Source organism: Trachurus trachurus (assembly GCF_905171665.1).
Source record: "Trachurus trachurus genome assembly, chromosome: 5".
NCBI lineage: Eukaryota > Metazoa > Chordata > Actinopteri > Carangiformes > Carangidae > Trachurus > Trachurus trachurus.
The window spans coordinates 7,983,887-8,005,586 of record NC_139896.1 but is presented as its reverse complement, the minus strand read 5'-3'; the positions used below and the strand labels follow the sequence as shown (position 1 = coordinate 8,005,586).

The 21,700-nt window shown below is 42.3% G+C and overlaps 1 protein-coding gene across 1 annotated transcript in view; it reads right to left on the bottom strand.

The window, feature by feature from the left end:
* acap3b (ArfGAP with coiled-coil, ankyrin repeat and PH domains 3b) overlaps nt 1-21,700 on the bottom strand; it is a 68,985-nt gene that overhangs the window by 31,279 nt on the left and 16,006 nt on the right. Inside the window, exon 2 of the mRNA XM_083971064.1 lies at nt 5,725-5,782. Coding sequence (XP_083827190.1) covers nt 5,725-5,782 — 58 coding nt within the window. The remainder of the gene's footprint in view (nt 1-5,724; nt 5,783-21,700) is intronic.

Sequence of the window (21,700 nt, the reverse complement as noted above, 5' to 3'; positions counted from 1 at the left end):
TGTGTTATTTATTTCTGACCTGGACACAGTGTTTTTTATCTTGTTACTGGGCAGAATTGCTTATTTTCAGGTTGAGAGTCAGACCTGAGGATGGACACCAATCTCCTGTCCATCTATTAAATATAATGGTTTGTCTAACTGAGCGCATGGGCACTGGAAACAGGAAGAAACTAATACATTACATCATGTTTATTCAGTACATACAAAATCAGAGCTGCAAACAACTGTACAGCTTAAAGGCAACATCAACATCGCCGTCCACTTTACAGATGGTTATGTTTTTGGAGCATTTTAGATTTTGTCACCTTTTGGACAGAGCCAGTCCAGCTGTTTCACAGTCTTTATACTAAGCTTAGTTAAAGGGATACTTCATTTTCTACTCACCGTCATGCCAAGGAAGGGTTTGGAGAACTTTTGGAGTCATCAAAACGCTTTTGGAGTTCCAGGGGGGGTCCGGCTGGCAACGGATTTTCATATAATGGTGGTGGAGAGAGTTCACTTTTGAATCGTCCAAAACACACACTATGAAACATCCACATACCTCCATACTGCTCGTCTGTACTGACCCAAGTGTCCTGAAGCTGCCACATGAAAAAGTTGTTCGGAAAAAAATTATTTGATCTCTGTTTTTATCTTTGGATGTATGATGTAAACACAGAAGAACATCTCGCAGCAAATCTCACACAGCCACTGGGAGCTACTGCTACAACAAGGCTAAAAACAGAGATTAAATTAATTTTTCCCAAACAACTTTTTCATGTGGCGGCTTCAGGACACTTGGGTCAGTACAGACGAGCAGTATGGAGGTATCAGGATGTTTCATAGTGTGTGTTTTGGACCATTCAAAACTGAACTCTATCCACCGCCATTATATGAAAATCCGTTGCCAGCCGGACCCCCCCTGGAACTCCTAAAGCATTTTGATGACTCTGAAAGTTCTCCAAACCCTTCCTTGGCATGATGGGGAGTAGAAAATTGGTGAATTATCGATTTTGGGTGAAGTATCCCTTTAAACTAAGCCCAGCTAAGCTAAGCAGGTGCTCGTTGTGTGGCTTTATCATAATGGGTAGATATAGAACTTTAATCTAAGTTTCGATTGACTGTATCCAAAAGTAGTTTTAGCCTACTAGTTGGTTGGTGGGGCGACTAATCTGTAAAACATAGATTTCACGCTGATAAATTAAAGAAAGTGACTGGAGTGCAGCAGTTTGCACATGAGGAGTGATCTCAGACACAGCAGAGACTTAACTGTGAACATGAACATCACCAGTTCACAGCAGCGACATGTCCTCTTTTTTTTTTTTTTTTAAACCCAACCACATAAACTGGCAACACTTTCCCACTTCATGGGGGAATATGATAAGCTGCAGCGTGGCACACTGTCATTACCGCTGCACTGACGCAGCTGTGTGAAGCTGCAGAATCCGAACATGTGGAGGAGAGAGTGCCGTTAAACCTTTAATTATCTCATTTGGTGCAGTAGTTCCCAAGGTTGTTGCGATGTGAGTGTGGTTTACTGGGTGGCTGACGGAGAGACGCTTAATGCTGCGCAGGCCACAGAGGAGAAACTAGAGGGTGAGTGGGGAGAGATAAACTACACAAGCTGTGACAGTGAGCAACAAATAAAGTGACTGAAAATGACAGTTGCTGTGTGTGTGTGTGAGCATTGATGTGGGTACAAGTGTGTGTATGCATGTGGAGATACAAACATCCATGCATACAGTGTTTCCCTTCATATAGACATGACTGACACAGTTATGAATCCACGCAAAGCACGAGGAAGCACAATGATGCTGCTGCTGCTGCTGCTGCTTGCAGGCTGGTCTGACAACACATCTGTCAACAACTGGCTGATATGGGGAATGCGATCTCATCGTGAGCTTTGCTGAGCCTGAACACCGTCATTAGAGAGGCACAGTCAGTGTATCCGTCATGAATCGAATCACGATCTGCTGAGAAATGGTCTACAGGAGAACCACAGGGGCCCATTCAGACTGTAACAAGCCCCCATCTGGTATCACATGACAGACCAGGCCGTGTTTATCGACCGAAACAGTGCCGGTGTAACAAAGAGGGGAGTGATTAATACAGCTAAAAATGTGCAGATACTTCAGTGCGGTGCTCTATAGTTCAGGTTAACAGGGGCCAGGCTACATTTTCCACTGTATCTGACTGGCAATGTACAAAATAGAAAAATTCTGGCAAGAAATAAAACAATGTATTCAAAAATATTTTACAGATTCAAATACCTTTAGTCCCACATTTGTTTATATTTGGTCTATATCCAGATCATTTTGAAGTTTAAAAAACATCAACGAATATTTGTAGACTTAGGCTATACTAATGGCAAAGAGAGTAATAGCCTTCTCATGGAAAAACACCAGTAGCCCAAGTGTTAAGAGGTGGTTGTTGTGGTTGAACTGTCTTCAACTCTCCCTTTAGAGAAAATTACATACAGTATACAATTAAACACCAACAACATAATTTCCACCAGATCTGGGATCCCTTTATTTGTTATGTATTGAGGACAGACTTGTCTCATGTGATAGAAGAGCCAGGGGACATGTAAACAGTAGTGCTTTGCAGTACATGTTATGTTATGTGTGTGTTTGTGCTGTTATGCTGTTATGTGTTTGTGCTATGAGCATGGTGTGCGAGCCACCAAATGGAATTGCCCTTTAAGGGATTAATAAAGTAGTCTTGAATCTTGAATCTTGAATCTTAATATTCGAGAGGTATGTTTGTTTTAATATTATTTATTTTTTCTTATATATAATGAAATCAATAACCTGATTCCCAACCAAGAATTTGAAAACTTGTAAGGGCCGGGGGTGGGAGGTTGACATGTTCGTTCAAGACATGTATTTCCTTGTATTTCTTTGTTATATTGTGAAATTTAACAATGAAAAGAATGTTGGCAGAAAACAGAGGCCGGGCTAGAAACCAGTGTGATAATGGACAGTAGTGAAGTGAACGTTTTCACACTGTTTTAAAGAGTCATTTTGACACCGGAGGCAGGTTCAGCCGTCATTAATCTCCAGAACGCTAAGAGCTGTCAGAGCCATCAGACACATCCTTCAGGCTGCAGCTCCAGGGCAGTGTGAGAGGAGAGGACCCCTGCTGAACAGAGCAAATCACCCTGATGGAAACCTTTTTACCCCCACCCACCCACCCACCCCCTCTACAATACCTTCCCCACTCTGACCCTGCTGGCACGGCACGGCCATCTTTCATTGGTGCTCAAATGAGGCTCAAAGTTCAAAAAGGAGGTCCTGACCTCTTGGGAGCAGAAATAATCTGTAGATGTGTGTGTGTGTGTGTGTGTGTGAGGTGTCAAAGAGTCGCTAATTTAAGAGCGGGGGCTGTAAGTGTGTGGACCTATTGATAAACCAGAGCGACTGCAACATATAAAAACAGCCAGTTCATCACTTTAACAGAGCAGCCTGGTGGTGTTTTTCTTTTTTTTATTATTATGCACAAGCTTGACAAGATGGACTGCAACACTTCTGAGTGACCCCAGTTTGACCGAGTAGAAAACATCCATTATCTACTGTTGATATATGAAAAGTATGCATGCAGGAGATAAAGAATAAAACATTACAGATGAGAGTGAGATAGAACATAACAAGGGTGCGGCCAGGCCAGGGCTTAACTTCGTTCACACTATCTCATCCTCTAAATACTGTCTGACTTACACGTCTATTAGTTTATCTGAAGAGGCATTATCTCACGCAGACGCTCCCCGGGGACGGTGCGCCATCTATTCCTGCTTCTCCTCCGTTACTTGGGAGCCATCTTCACAAAGTAATAAGATCTGACAAATGATGCAACCATCACGTCACGTTTCTCTGCACATTGTACTCTTTGCCTTTTACCAGTTTCACTATTATCTTTAAATTATTTTTAAGGGGGACAACGGTATATGCTGTTCCATATTTTTTAATCCATTCTTTAATCATTTTTGCAGGCAAGGCAGAAATTGCCTTGTAATAGATGTAAATGATTTTGATCTTTTCATCTTTTCTTGAATTTCTTGAGATCGCAGAATGATGTGTTGGTTTTTGAGATTTCTTCACTACTTCACTTTGTCAGACAAGATCTATTGAAGTGATTTCTTGATTCACAGGGTCTGGTTGTGATCAGGCCAGGGTGTGGATAGTGAAATTGTACTTAGCTCTCCAAAAAAAATGGTTTATTACAGTTAGTTCTTGATGTAACAAGTGTTTTTACACAGGACCGGGTGAGTTTGGATAGCTTTTTCCCCCATTTTATATTCACTTGAGTTCTCTTTGTCTAATATTAAAATTAGTTTGATGATCTCAAACATTGAAGTGTGACAAATATGCAAAAAAGTAAGAAATCCTCGATTTCATACACAGGTTACATTGGCCTTAAGGCCCTAAATTTCTGCGACACTTACACTCCTGTAAATCCTGTAGGTGGTGGTAAGGCGCCTCTAAGCTGGTTTGCCAACAACTGGTTTGTGTTGGTATTTTAATTATTAATACATATAAAAAACAAACATATTTTGTCTTCTCTTTTCACTGTCCAGCTATCTGGAGTATTTGGTGGAATAAATATTAAAATTTAGGGGCTTTAGGCAAGATTTTACCTCAAACAATGCCAAATTTGCACCAGTTACGTTAAGCCAGCTAAATCTAGCAGCACACTTTTCTGAAACTGTCAGTTAGATGCATAAAGACGGGAGACACTTGAAAGACAAGACTGTGCTTGATTGACACATCAACCCTGACGGAGGTTCAGATATGGTACAGTCCACCTTAGGGGTGTCTGAAAATCGTATTACATCAGATTTTAACCGGTATGGGTAATACTATATTACCATACACTTACAATAAGAACATTATAGAATGAATATTTCAACTCCCCCTCCCCAAACTATGGTTTTTATCCCTTTTGCGGGAGTCCATGTCCTAATTAAGGACATGCACTCCCCCGCTGCCATAATTCGAACCATGGCCCTGTGTGATCTTTACATACTACCCAATATAAAGCTTAATCAGTGTTTGCTCAGTCGACCTACAGTACTGTGTGTGTGTGTGTGTGTGTGTGTGTGTGTATTATCTTGCAGTGAATTAACCTATTAAACATAATAACTCATGTGTGTAGTTTCCTTGGTTTAAACAACCTTGACATTTAGATCATGTGAATGTGAGGCGGCGGCAGACGGACACATGGACTCAGGTTCTGCTCCCATTGGAGGACCCCGTGTTGAACCAGTCTGGGCAATTTAATCAAAATTAAATAAAAAAGATTTTCCTTGATCTGAGCTTCAGGTTATGGGAAGGAGATTTCCTCTTGTATATATCAGTCATCTGTGTCTTACATCTTATCATGATCTGCTGTTTACTTCAGTTGCGCTTTGTGCGTTGTGTTCCTCCAATGACGACTGTGTGCACCAAGTTTCAACGAATCATGAGCGGAAGAACCAGAGCTAATGTGGTGGAAAATAATCATAATCAACAGTGTCTGTTTATGGACAAACTCAACATCTGACATCTGGTGGCGTTTTTCATTCAAACAAACAGTGTGAATCATTTGCTCCTTTGTTAGTTGTTCTCACAATGAGCACAACATGTGTCACTGGTGTCTGCAGGACTTGCCCTAAAATCTTATGGACGCTACTACAGTAAGACGCTCAAAGTGACAGACAGATGCAGGATATATTGGTCGGATTCGATATTTCTGCAGTGCGGTTCGTACCTTGTCGAGCTTTGCCTCGATCTCCACCACATCTGTCTCCACATCGTCGATGCCAGCCCTGCGGAGACACAAAGACAGAGCCACATGGTTATTTCAGTGCTGCAAAACTAGAGCGACTGGCATTTTCTGAGAAGAGGAACCACAAATGAAGCTGAAAACCATTACACAGTCACAGTCAGAACATGATTCAAACTCTTGTTTTTTGAAGAGATTTTTGGATTAGTGGTGAACCACAATATCACAGCGACTAATGACAAATAACTGGATGGAAATTATTTAAATCTAAAGCGACTGTGCCTGTAACATCTAAGAAAAACTGAACAATGGGAATAAAAGGGAGGAGGAGAGATGAAAGCAGGAGCCACATAGGAGCCAGTTAAAGGAATCAAACTAAACTCACAATGAAAAAAGCCACATAAAGGTTTTTCTTCTTTTTTGTGTGCATGTATTCAAACACATGGCCACAGTATCTCAGCATTTACAGTATTTAACCTCCAAAGCAAATCAAGTTGCAATCAGCTGCCGCAACATCACACAGTCTCACAGAGCTGAACATTAATCCTGATGACTGGATCGACAGCAGCATCACTCTGGAAGATTAGTGGCCACGGCCGAGCTGCAAAATCAATGAATGACATCATGCAGAGACACAGACTGGTACTTAAGTATCCATGAGGTGAACTGATAAAATAGGCAGCAGCAGGAAAGGTTCTATATATATATATATATATATATATATATATATATATATATATATATATATATATATATATATATATATATATATATATATATATATATTAGCTACCAGCAACTTAACATTGCAATACTGGCAGAAATGCAACAACATAATGCACAAATGTGAAGATAATGGAGCTTGATGCCCCTCGGTGGGTGAGGAGGAGCCTTAACCGTGCTACACATGCATGCACCCATCATGACCACATTCACAGGGTCAGTTGTTATGGCAACTCCTTACACAGATGCTGGACAGGGGATCTTACTGTGTCAAATTGCATTTATGTCTCTGCCACATGCACCTACAGACACAATTATGCCTCGCTAGACCGGCTAGTAGGGGTGTGCCAAAAAATCCATTCACATAAGAATCATAATTCTCATTTAATACGATTCAGAATTGATATAAAATGTCCCAAAATCAATTTAAAAGGCATGTTTAACTACACTATTTTTTTAAATAAAGAGGCACTTTTAATTTTGTTACTTATGCAATATGATATTGCTTTTATGCAACAGTTTCAACAAATCCATCTAAGCATGGATAAATGTTTAAAACTCAATAAATGTGAAAAAGACACTCTGTCTTGCAAAGCAGACTGGAGTAGATCACGAGGATCCTTTGCACATCGATAGACTGAAGCAGAAATCATTATGAATCAAATCGTTTTGAATCGAAAATCGATTTTGAATCGAATCGTACTGTAGCCCCAAAAATCAGAATCTAATCGAATCGTGAGATAGTAAAAGATTCCCACCCCTACCGGCGGCTAGTCCAACATCATTCTGTGCATGGAGGAGAGGAAGAAAAGACAGAAAAGCAGAACATGGATTAATAAATCTAAAAACTTCTCTTCCCCCACCCCTTGCACAGTTTTTTTTGAGTCTACAGGATCAGCTGGAGCTTATTGGGGCCTGATCGAGGGCCAAGAGTCGGCAAGCAGCACCACACCCTGCTGCATGTGCTGGAACACGTCAACATCATCATCATCATCATCATCATCATCATCAACCCCCGAAGCCGATGGTGGATGGCGATGATCTCATCATGCAATACAACAACCCCACCCTCATCCCGACGTCTTCCTCCACCACCACACACTCTACAAAAACAGGCTGTCAGCTGATCCCAGACTTCATTATAGGCAGCTTCGGTGCAGAGAACATGTGAACAATTAACATAAAAAAAGAAAGAAAGAAAGAAAGAAAGAAAGAAAAGGTTGTGACAGTCTGTTTCTGCTTTAGAGAGGAAGTACGCAGTGATGGGAGGTGGGAGGAGGTGGGAGGAGGGGGGGGGGTTGAGTCTGTGGGTCAGCGGCTTCACCACCTGCTACAGAGAACAACATTCCCAGAATTCCTTTCTGCTCCTGAGCTTTTCTACAATGCTGCTTGGAGATGCTAATTCCTGACTTGTGTCTGTCTTGCACTTGTCTTCTACAGTACTTCTCCTCTCGTCCAGAACACACACACTGTTTATGAAGACTGCACTTTATCTCAACATGACACTGACACAGCATGTGTTGTGTATATATGTGTGTGTGTGGTCTGCACAGAGGGCTGATTTGCATCGTTTCAAAGAGAAAACGAAAGCTGGAAAACAGAGGCGACGGGACGGGAGCATCGACCTTTCATTACGCCGTCCGTCTGTTTTAATTTGTAGCACTGGAATATTACTGCTGCTAACATTTCTGGTGTGTCGTCGGCCGGCGTCCCAATCCATCAGAGCGGTGCAGAGTTTCTGCTCCTCTGCTGCTGCCTTTTCAATTAAAAAACACAACACAACACTACACACACACACGAGCAGCGAGTTAAATCCAACGGCATCATGTTTCCCATTAAGTCACTGTGATCCAAACACATTCAATGTCAAACAGCTGTTGTTCAATGTGGAGGATAAGCTCATTACGAGAGCGTGTCGTGTCTCAGGCGGCACAAACTGCCAATAAACACTCGCTGACATTATGACAAGGATGACATGTTTTACAGCCGCATGCAGCCGATACGCTGTTGATCAAAGTTTTCAAGTTCAGTACAGACTTAAAGAAAGAAAAAAAAAACAAGTCTGGTTCTGGTGCTTTGTGTTTGAGTGGAGAAGCTTGTTTTTTTTGTCTGTCTGTGTATGTCAGAGAGGACTGGGAATTATGTGGAGCTTTGAAAATCGATGCACTAAGAAGGTTTCCAGCTTTGTCAAGGTGAAATAACACAAAGCAGAACTACAGAGGAAAAGAGAGCATGTGTGTGTGTGTGTGTGTGTGTGTGTGTGTGTGTGTTTGTCTTCAGTTGCTCCTGACAGTGTCTCTTAGCTATTAGCGTGTTCCCTCGAACTGAATGCACCAGAGAGTGTTATGGGATTTAAGTGAAATGGAGTAAGATTGACTCCCAAGGAGGATTATGGGTAATGCTGCAACACACGTTGGTTTACATGAGGATGCCAACTAAGGCAGTGAGGATGAAGATGATACATACAGTATGTGTGTGTGTTTCAGTGACACCGGTTTCCTGTGTTTGGTCAATGTGTGTGTGTGATTAAAGGAATAATTCACCAAAAAATGAAATTACTGGAAATGGCGTCACATTTTTACAGCCTAAACAGTCCTGTATTGAATTTGCCTGGAGCACATGGACATCAGAGCACAATGCAGGACTGTTTAGGCTGTAAAAATGTCATAAATGACGTTGTTTCCAGTAAACTATATCCCTTCAGGACACTTGGATTGCAGTGGACGAGCAGTAAGGAGGAAGATTAGAGGGTTTTTGTGTCGTTGTTTTTTTGTGTCGGGTGCTATTGACTCTCATATAAGGATTTTATTGGACTACGAACCCCCCTCCCGGGTTTCCAGATGCACTTTGAGGAATAAAAAACTACTCAGAGTATTCATCAGCATGAGGGTGAGTCAATAATGACAGAATTTCTTTTTTTGGTGAACTATTCCCTTAAGCGTTAGAGAAACACCCAAAAAGCTGCTCTGACGATGACGATGGTGATGATGATGAATTAAGCAAGAAGCGGGGGGGAGCAGTGGTAGCATACTGTACTGGGTCTGACATCACAAGTAAAAAGCGGGGGGGAGGGGCGCCTCACGTGCACTTGCTCCACGTGCACTCCCTTCCTCCCATCAGCCCCAACAACCATCTACACTAGTGCACCTCGTCTATTCTTGGTCTCCTCCTCCTCCTCCACGCTGCGTGTAGCTACTCTAGCGTGAATCTTGCACAAGGCCATCCTCTCTCCTCACGCGAGAGACCGGGATTCCAGCCCAGAGACAGAAACCAACAAGCTGCCCCCCCACCCCTCCACCCCTCTCCAACCCCCTCCTCTTCATGTCCTCCAGACCAGATGTGTCACATGACATCACGCTCACATCCGCATCACCTCAAGGAGCAGAGGGACAGCGACACGGGGAACAACAAGTCCTCTGATATACCAGACAAGCCTGGACCCTGTGTCTGAAATACTCACATCCAATTAGATGTTATCCACTGGAAATGACATGATACATGTCTGTTACACATAATGTGCCTAAAGTCAAACAAACATGTGACTGTGCAGAGTAAAACACCAAAGATATGAGACTGTTAAAAGAAGAGGAGTGGAGCAGCAGGAGAAGCTATAAGGTCAACCTGTTTTTGTTGCTTCCCCATCTGAACCACTTGCCTAAAATGAATGCACATCTGTATATTTATGTGACAGATGTGTATTTTATTTTATTTTGTTATATGCAAGCTTATTGTACACTGGAGTATCAACAGCAGAGCAGTTATTCTTATCATTACTGTGTAAGTTGACTCAGCAGTTCAGCCTGTGATGATGAACAATGACCTCATTTTCTATTGACATCAGGTGGATGGAAGGCAAATCCTCTGTCTCGTGTGTAGTCTGACCACACACACACACACGTGCACACACACAGAGACACACACATAGTGAAATAAACAAGTGAATCAGAAACAGAAAATGACAGTCAAAAACACACACATGCACACACACAAACACACACTGACCCAGAAACCTACTAAAAACATGAGAAAACTCTTAGCCTGCTAGGACCGGAGCCAAAAACCATGTGCAAAAAGCTCCCAGTCGGCCAAATGTGTTTCTGTTCACACCAACAGGTACCTGGCTTTACTCACAGAGGCTGTTGTTGTTGTTGCTGCTGTTTATTGAAAGCTGTGTCATTTATCTAAAACAACATTTTCTTGCCTGACAGACGATGAACAACAGCAAACCGTAAAGTTAAAGTTACTTTAAAAAGGATCATAATGCATGCTTCACTTCACTTCTACTGTAATATCTGCATGGAGATGTCTTATACGCATGCATGCGCGCCTAATTGTGCTCAGCTCTCATGGGCTCGTCAGACACTAATTACCGTGACATCACAGAGAACAGACACGTCGGACACGGCACATGCAGCAGCAGCAGTGGGCGACATGAAGATACATGCAAATGTGTCAACTGTCGTCAAGCTGTTGTAACTATCTTATATTTCTATTAGGCTACTGTTTATATTGTAGTGGGCAACATGTGGGGCTGCTTTAAGGCACCACTTGGTTTTAATATGATTAATAATAAGTCTATTTATCTGTCAGATAATTAATTCACTGCATTAACACGTATAAATGTTCCTGTCCGGCTTGTTCGCCAGAAAATTCACGATGCATCACAATGAAATCAGTTCAAACATGATAGATGACGGCATTGCAAGGGTTTGCAGTGCACCACTACAAATCAATTGGATTGTTCCTTTTATGCAGTAAACATTGCACAAAAAGCACAAAATAGAAAATACAGACCCATCCAAGACTGAAAAGACAGTTTGTAATTTTGAAGTGCAGCCATGTGGACATTTGGAAAATATGAACTAAAACGCTGCTGGTCTTGTTATTAAGTCGTCTGTGCTGTAAATACACACACAGACTCAAACTGTACATTCTCATTTATAATATATATACACACACTTTCATCTTCCTCCATACACAAGTTCAGACAGCACACAGACACACATATACACACATCAAAACATCCACTTCCCAGAGTGAGCTCCATGGCAACCATTCATTGACCCCAATCTCCATGGCAACAGGCATCAGCATTACTCACGCTTTTTTTTTTTTTTACTGACCAATTTCCTCTTTGTCTGATTTGTCTGAGTCTGAGCAGCTCCTTCCCTTTTTTTTTCAGAAAATGCTCCGTCTTTGCTCATGTGTGTGTGTTTCTTTTTTAAACAGTGTCTCTTTTGGAAAAAAAACCCCTGGCCAAAATAGAAAAAGCTACTGATTCAGTCCGTGTCAGTGTGTGCTGTTGCAGTGGTCAGTGCGGCTTGTGGTGCATCTGCATCTGCAGTGCCCGCTGCCACAGTCTAAGTGCCCTTGAGTAGCGTGCTGGTCCCTAAAGGCTGCAAAAGGCTCTGTGGTCAGTTCCTGCATGCTGCAGCATTATCAACATAGAAAGTCACTTTCTTCTCATATATGTAGGTTTTTTTTTATGTATTTTTATCTCCAACCACTAAACTCTGATGGGCTACTATCAATAAGCTTTGTGCTCTGGATTTCTGTCATTTGCAGCTGTGAAATTATGCTGGTTCAGTGGTGCTGTATCGTCATAATCACAGTGCAAAGGGAGAGGCGATACCAAAACTGCAGAACAACTTTTTTTTTTGAAAGTTTCCTCAAAAGGCTGTGTTAGGCCGGAGTGACCTGACCCTGACCTGTTCAAATAAGTGAATATTGTCTATTTTATATCCAAACATGTCCAGTTTAACATCACCAATCAGAAATCCTACTTTAAGCTGCTTCATTTTGAGCCAGGACTAAACCATAATTCTCCTCAGTGTCGACAAACCATCAAGAAATTCACCGCAATAAACTTGAAAGATCTCTTATTGTGCTTGCTGATGATAAATGTGCACATTTTATGATTAAACTAAATCAAATGATGTGTTAGTTTGTGTGAAACCATTTGCTTTGTCTGACAGTGAGCAGGCGCAGGTGGTTTTTTGGGGAGGGGACAGTAGCTGCAGCCCATCCCTCATTTCTTTGTTTGTCTCCACACTCAAAGACTCCCTGTATGTAAAAAAAAAATCAATATTCAGTCAACACTAAACAGATATTTATTAATTTCTGATTGTTTTTTTTTTACAACAGGACGAGCCTCTTTGTGTTCATATTCTAAAACGATCTCTGTGTTTGGCTCTAATTTTTCTCTCCGCGACGTCTCTCTCCCCCAGAAATCCTCTGTTCCCCTTCTCTCTTTGTTTCATTTGAGCACGCCTCCTTCTGTCCGTCTGACGGCCGGTCGGTCTGTCTGCTTCCTGTCTGTCTGTCTGTCTTTCTGTCTGTAACACTCCTTCATTAGCTGTTGGCATGGACAGTGTGTGTATGTGTGTGCATGACAGAGAGAAAGAGAGGGGGAGGGAGAGAGAGAGAGAGAGTGGGTAAACCCGTTTAAAAGAGGACAAACAGACATAAATGAAGATAATCTGTAAACGTGAGTCGTCTAGATTCGATCATCCACAACTGGTCTCAGAGTAAATATTTAAAAAATCTCAGTTTTCATCACAGAAAATCAGATGAAATGCAACTCAACACACCAACTCCTCGTGCTCAGACTCAATTAAAAAAAGCCTCCAGTAAATGATCCTCATAAAAAAACACTCTCATTTGCTTAAACAGGCGGCCTTTTCACACCAACAACAACCCACACCAAACACTAGTATCTTATGTGTGGCTAACAAGGATGCCTTCACTTCTTTCCCCCCGCCGATCCCCCCCTACGTCCTCCCAACACACAACAAACATCACACTCATTCCCTGAAAAAACATTTGACTGCGCCCGACGGCTGATGAGACAAAGAGACCAAACATGACACTGATAAAAAAAAAATAAAAAAAGGGACAACCCTCGCTTGTGTCCTGCACCCAGCCTCAGTTTAATGGTTTTACACACAATTTAGCTGCAAAATGTGCTGATCCGGTGGCTCGGCAGTTGTCATTCAGGAACTGTTCTTTAAAAACTAATCTAAAATCTAAAAAAAAGCAAATGCAATGACTGGAATTAGCAGAGACATCGGTTGGTCCCAGTTTTAATGGTGAACAACAGGATCTTATGAGCAAGAGGGGAAACACACTTGATGCAGCGTTAAATCCACTGTAGCTAAATAATTCAACAAAGCATCACCACAAACTGCACTCATGTCATGTGCATTAGCATCCTGGTGTTGAAGTTCACCAGGTTTCTGATCGTGGGCCTGCAGGTGTTAAATCCAAAACTCGAGCTGTTCATCCAACCTGAGGAAAATACCTGTACTGTTGCTGCAACCTTAGCTGTGCTGCTTCTAAGTCAATCAGTGGCCCCTACCCCACATGTATTGATCGACTCTTATTGGCTGCATTGTTACCAGCATGTTATCCAATGAAATGAATGAGTAAGTTTGCGTGTGAGTATCTGAGGCTATAGCTAGAGACGGTTTATAAAACATAAAACTGTCGAAACCAGTCGAACCAAGCAGATGGAAACTGCTGTACTATCCGCTGTCATACTGGTAAATCAGCATCAATGCAAAGGCAAGTCATAACTGTAACTTTAGTGCAGTGGTTCCCAACCGTTTTTTGGCTCGTGACCCAATTTTGACATCACAAATTTCTGGCGACTCCGCAATCGCGTGCAGTCAAGTGATTGTGGCCGTCAATCAAGATGCGCCAGCTCAGATATTTTCACTTTTAACTTGAAATCGACTTATATTCGAGAAAGTGAAAGTAAAGAATACAGTTGTTTAAAGCAGAAGTAAGTGATCCGGTCGTTTTCACTAATGCTGCGTTCCAGGCAGGCTTTTGAAATCGTAAATTATAGCTTCAAGTCACAACTTACGACTTTGTAGCGTTCCAGGCAACCCACTCGTGTTTTTCCGACCTGTTTTACCGGTGAAAGTCACTATAACGGCCACTCGTAACTTCCGACCCGTGAAGTCGTACCAGATCGAACTGGTACCACTTCACGGTCGGAAAAATACGAGTTTCCTTGAACGCACCATAACAGTCCTCATCGCTACGTCACCACATTCACGGCGTTCCTTGGCTGCACACACAGCCCTGCATGCCGTTCTCTCTCCTCATTGGATAAAAACTGTAGGATACGATAAATGTTTTCTCTTCGGCTCAGAGCAGAGCAGAGGGACTGAGAGACCCGTGTTTCAGTCCAAACACTCTATGTAAGTGATTGCTGTCGGAAGATATAACTATTTAAGACTTATATTAACACAAATATATCACTCACTTCTGCTTTAAGATTGTGTACGGTGTTTGTAATCATAATTTTAAAAAGAATAATAATTCGTTTAAAAATATATGTTTATCAGTCATTTTTTAAATCAATTACTAGACATTTATTTCAGGCGACCCTATTTGAATTCGAGGCGACCCCAAGGTTGAAAATCACTGCGTTAGTGTCTGTGTGTCTGCACATTTTCCACATACTCCGACGTCTCTGTTGCGGTTTACTGGAAGAACTGCATCTCTCCTCTGTCTCCAGAAGCCCCCCCCATTTAAAAATGTTTGCCCAGCCGGTGATCTCAAGGCCGCCGCCAACCCACTATCTCCATCCTTCTTCTGCTTCCCGGTGGCTATCAGGTGTTAAACACGCCTCACTATCCTGGTTTCTATCAGTGAGTGCACAACGATGGGAAACACAACCAGAATACGAATGTTCTTATAAACACAGTCTAGAGGAGAGAGGATGGCGTTGCTCTGCCTCCCTGCAGCTGTCAGACCACCTGCCCTCTGCTCCTATATAACACCGGTCTGAACCGCTCTCTAGTATAAACACAACACAACACATTCCTAAATATTCCCGGTACAGTAGTGTCGTCTGGGATGTGGTATAACGTCATTACATCATTCCAGAGTAAATTCCAGCACCAGGGCCACAGGAAGTGTGTTGGAAGCCCCAGACAGAAATAATGTCTCTCTAATGTCTTGTAACCGCAGAAAGGCCCAACCAGGTGGAAAACAACATTTTCTTTAACCGAGCGAGGAAGGAGGGCGAGGGGAGGGAATGGGAGTGGGAGACATGGGGGGAAAATGAATGACTGAGTGGCTGTTTTCCACAGGAAGCCACACAGCTGACTGTGAGAAATGCAATGTGAGTTACATCACCATCAAGTGACACTAATTGTTCTGTCGCCAGAAAGTCTTAAACCTGTGAGTGAAGGAAACAGACGGTTATTGACCGACGTAGCCTACAGTATATACTATATACCCGCAATATGCTCCAACACACGCAACCACAAACATTTCCTTTACACACACACACTTTACACACAGCTGTCTCCCTCCCTGCCTCTTGCTGATCCTAATGTCGATCCCGTCTGTGGAGCCAAATTTCAGCACATTTTCAGCTTTAACAATTCTGATTACCACAACCCTAAAAAAAAAAAAATCCCTCTTAATGTTTTTCATGCTGCTGCGGACTCATTTCATTTCTGTTTCCACTACATCCTCACAGCAGGAGGCGTCAGCGCTGATCTGCGATATGATGATGCCCCATGCTTATACCAGCGTGTCCACAGACTAGAGAGGCCGTTTTGCACCACGTTAATGTTTTCGTATCATTTTTAAAAGAGACCCCGAGGAGTTTGCTTCTGGTTATAAAAGAGTCTCATATTAATGTGGATGAATCTACGACGTTACCCACACTTGTTAATGGGTCCATTTTCGATAAATATATATCGTTTTGTCCTTATAGTTATTTTGATATTATTATTTAGTGGTCAGCTCGCCCAGCATTTCCTACTTTCAGTTTCCCAGATGCTGCCCGGCAGGTCTTGGAAATAATAACTTCGCTAGTTGGCACCGCTTATGGTCGGAACTACGACGGTATCTGATCGTCTTCGAACCATCCACTTTCGTTCTTGATTAATGAAAACATTCTTGGCAAATGTTTTCACTTTCGTCCGTCTTGCGCCAGTCAAAGAATTTCACCGTGCGCGTGGAGGCTCATGGGAAATGTAGTTTGGAAACATTTACCTTTCAGAAACTCCTTGTAGTCCCTTTAAACTCTGAAAACAGAGGAACGGAAGAAAAAGATGCAACCACAAGGTGATGACTGGAACCTTTAACCCTCCATCATCATGTCAGTCAGATCAACTACCTGTCCTGTCATCTGGAAACCTTTCATGCAGCTGAGTGTCATCATGTGGCCCTGCAGGGTGGAGCTGGTATTGAACCGTTTAGGGCTGGAGGAGGGAGGGCACGTTTGATCATGCTTCACTCACACTCACAGTCACAGGAATGTTTCGCCCACGGACTCCCTCCCCAAAAAAATCTGCAAATGACGGCCCTCATCTACTTAAATTGGGGGGTAAAAGAAATAGTTGGAGGGCGGAGGAGGAGGAGTAAACCTGACAGACATGCACGGCTCTGATCAACCGCAGGAATGTGGAGATAAACTGGACGACCCCTGCTGCACATCACAGAGTCTCTATCCCTCAGACATGTGACTCTATGAAACTGCTGATATGAGCTGTTAAACTGTGACGGCTCAGCTCAATAAAACGTAACAGGACAAACAGCAGGAAGCCATAACGGCAAAGAGTATGGAGCTACATGCTCATCCCAAACCGCAACCTCTTTAACCCCCACTGACCTTCCCCCACAGTGGGGTACTCACACACACACACACACACACACACACACACACACACACACACAGATGCAGCCGGCATGTGAAAGGCAGGGGAGGAAACGGACCCCCTGTGGTGGTTAAGCATTTTGTTCCCAGGACTCTTTTTGCTTCTGTCCTCTCTCTTAGGATCCATCCCACCCACGGCCAGCTGAGAGCGAGGAGATGGACTCACGCTGTCCCCCAAAGCCACGGACTAATCGTGACACAATGGACGACAAGATGCACGGATTGAAAGAAAACACAAAAACGATGACAGACGTCGACATGGCAGCTTTTATGTCTCATTTCTCTTTGTTGTCACTGTACATTGCACACGGACAGTGGAGAAGCCTTTAACGCTTTTCACGGATGGTGCATCTCTGAAAACAGAAAACTAAACACATATTGCATGATTTCCCTGTTCTTTTTTCTTGCATACAAACTGCAATAAAAAGATCTGTATATGTAGTTCAATGTTCAGACCAATATACGTTGCAAACATTTGTTTTCTGTTTCCATCTAAGAAGCCAACTACCCACAATCCCTTTACAGTCTCTATGAATGAGACAAATGTGGGAATGAATAAATGAATGGAAGCAGCCAGGCAAACTGTGATAAATATAAGCATTATCTATGACACAAACACACAAAAACACTACATATATACAGTTGTGGAAACAGTGGCCTCCCTATTGTACGTGTTATAAAAAGAACATACAGTGCAGTCGGTCTGAGGATCTATAGAGGATCAGTATCAGCGGGCAGTGCAGTGCAGTTGGCTTTTGCTCAAGTAAAAGATTTTGTTGTTGAGCCATGAATTGATCTATTGAACTCAAATCCTGCTGCATCTTCACACTGGAGGAATCAATTCTCCCGTTTGTGCGAAACTCGTCCTGCAAGAGGGACATGTGCACGCAAACGGAGGGGGGAAAAAAACAAAAAAAAACAAAGACTCCCTCTGTCGTTGCTTTCCTGTTGAAATCACAGTTTTATACACCGACTGAAACATACTTGATATTCTTCGCGATGACTCTACATTGCACCCACTCGACAGATACTATGATGCCAGTGACTAAGCCAGATATGTATCACGAGCCCTTGTACGCCTGCGGCTGAAGTCAGAAAGAGAAAGTAGAAAGATATCAGAATGAAAGTGCACGTTGTCCTTTAGGTTATTTCCGCCCTTTCCGCTAAAACAAACAGGCTTTTCAGGACAGTTGTGCATTAAGATGACAGGCAGCATTAAAAAAATAAATCAACAGCAGCACCAAGTCAGTTGAAACACTGACACTATGTTGTTGATGATGACGCATAATTTGGATTCGAGCCTCCTCTGCAAAAAGCACCTGTTAAAACCTGTGCTATATCGGAAACACAAACACTCCACTTCAAAGAAAAAACAGTCGTCATCATTTGTTCCCAACTGGTTTTTGCAGCGTTCATACTGTATGCCAGCTCAGATAAATACAGATATTATCAAGAGTGATACAGGTTTACAGGTAAACTCGATCTACGTACATTCCTCCTGCTTGGCTTTAGCACAAGGAGCCACTGTTCCTATTAACTCAGTCAGTCAGCACAGAGCATGACTTCTTCCTTCAAGAATGTCTGGTGCAGATAAGCTCTGACTTTTGTTTCAGCCCCTGAAACACACATTACATACGCAAGCCACACAAGTGTATGCATGTGTGTACACTGGACTCTTAGCACGTGCAGGGCTGAAGGACATCTGATATGTTCAGGTGGAGCTGGAATATCCAGAAAATCTTATCTAGCTCAATTTAATGTTTATTGATATTCAGATAACAATCTAACGTCCTTGTATGGATATAATGTCTTCTTACAATTATATTTATGAGTTTAACTCTCAAGGTTAATGTTTTAAATCTGTCACAAAATTCAATTTCGCTGTCACATTTTGATTTTTCTTGTGGATAGTGGGATGAAAATGAGTCACATTATGGCACTTTGTACATGTTTTATGTGATTACTGTACTGATACTGAGATAATTTCTGTTTTGGTGACATTTCATAGTGAAAATCAAATGTTGGTTTTCTGATAAACGGGAGTGCCACTCAGGAAGTCATCCATGCAAAATGTTTTTATCTGTCACACTGTGTCGGTTGAAGCAGTTTGACAGCATGCTTCAATATTTGATAACCTCTTCCCACACTAACCTACAGTACAGCAGCAGAGCTAAAGATGTATGCTCTAAGTTTAGGTCTCTATTTATGTTATATATGTGTGTGTGTGTGTGCCTACATTTAATGCACACATGTGAGTAAGAGAGAGAGAGTCTGACCCAGCTGTGTGCCAGAGGAAAGATGTGAGCTTTGCACAACAGCCCTCCTTTGCTCCTGTTATCTTTGGCAGCACTGATCCCACATCAGTGGACTGGACCTCCTGCGGACCACAGTCCACGCTGCCAAAGAGGAAACAACCAAGATTTACACGTTTATCCATCTAAGAGAAAACGGTTCATCTGAGCCAAAAAAGGGCTCAGGAAGAGGCTGATTCTGGTTGACATTAACTAATCATCTGATCGTGTGTCTCACCCTCGTGCAAATGTGATCAGATGTTGGTTCCAAAGTAACCTGAGCTCTGGTTTTGTTTCTCTGGGTTTAGCCTTCAACTGATGAACTGAGCTTGGAACAGAAAATTCCCACAGTGTTGCATTTAAAGTCAACGCTCCTTTCACTTTGTGCCGACTATTTCTACACAAGAGTTCTTAAAGGGATAGTTCAACATTTTGGCAAATTGGCCCATTGACATAATCCCTATAGCCGTAGCAGTTCGTACCATTGTTGCTGCAAGCTATTTTTAGAACAGCGGAGCAGAGTCGCGAGCTGCTCCAATCCAACAGCTCCAAAACGCTCTGGTGGACAAGTTGTGACCTGCACATTCACCACGCTATGAGATAATAACGTAACGTTACGAGACAGAGTTGTTTTAGAGGAAAATGCAAAGACTGCTTGCTGAAAAACTGCCCCGACAGGAATGCACATGAGTGGTTTTGCATGAATTTACCTCGAAAACAACTGGTAACATTCTGTTATTATCTCATAGCGTGGTGAATGTGAAGGTCACAACTTGTCCACCAGAGCGTTTGGAGTTGTTGGATTGTGTATTTGATGAGTTTGATGAGGGAAACCAAGAAATCCCATTAGCCTCCGTAGCGTAGCTCTGAGCAGCTCATGGCTCTGCTCTGCCGTTCTAAAATTAGCTTGCACCGACAATTAAAGGTAACAAACCTACTGCTATGACTATAGGGATTATGGCAATGGGCCAATTTGTCAAAATGTTGAACTATCCCTTTAATAAAGCAAAATATTCTCTTTATTTATTAGAAATCACTCTGATTGGAGGAATATACTGGGTGTTACGACTCTACATTAAGATTGAACGTGTCTCCATTTCCAAAACACTGCAGATAATTTGTGCTGTTCAAATCACATCATCACACCCCCTTTTCAAAGCAGCAAATGACCAAGTAAAACTAAACTTACAATGTGCACCAGGCAGTGTGATAAGAACTCCACAACATGACATGGACCAAAATTTACTTCATCTGCACTTAATTTTTGTTTTTAGTTTGGCCGAAGATCAATCCAGCAATGTGATAGGGGGAACGATTTTTCAATCACTTTTGGAGAGCTGTCATGTCATCAGTATTTAGACACAGTCATTGACTTGGCTCAAAGGTTTCCTGATAAAGCCTTTCTGTGTCATGGTGGATGATTGGGTCAAACATATGTGAACAGAGATTCAAGTCCTGCTTTTTTATATACTTTGTTAACTTTTATTCTAATTTAATTTCCAGTTTTCATCCACACTTTGGTTTAAGGCACCGAAACCACTCAGTGAAGTTGCTGCTCCACCTCTGAGCCAGTTCTGTCCCACATGTACCTTTGCTTCTCGTCCAGGACATGCTGAGCTTGGCTCCAGTCCACAGTCATTACAGTGTGAAGCTGTGGTTTATAAAAGTGGACAATTTGTTCACAGCAAAGGTGAGATCATATTAAAAAAGGGAATATAATCAGCATAACTGGAGTCTATGTGAATCAGTGTTTGGCTGTAATGATATCTGTTCTCATGTTTACATACTGAGGCTTATTAAAGTATCACTTCGCTCCACTTTCAGGAAACACTTGTGACCTTAGTTTCCAAGACTTGAGGCAAAGTTTTTATCACCGATGACACTTCCAAATGTCAAAGACAAGCAACGGAGCGAGCCAACCTAAATTACCGAGAGCGCAAACACACAAAGCGATCCACTGATTTCTGTCTGCAAAAATAAACAGTGGCCAGTTAATCTCCAAATCCAAAACGACTTGTCGGCACATTTTTGAAAAAGTCACACACTCACACAGACCAGACAGAATGTTTTCAATGAATGTCTGCTCAATAAATCACGTAAGACACAAATGGTTCCCTTATCTTTGCGTGAAATGTGTGTAATGCAAGAGAGGAAATGGAAATCTGCTGGAGAGAGAGGCTGCAGAGACAATCTGGGAATCACAGGACACAGAGAGCTCACACACAATTTAGTCTGGGGATGAACTCTTTAAATGAACTGTACT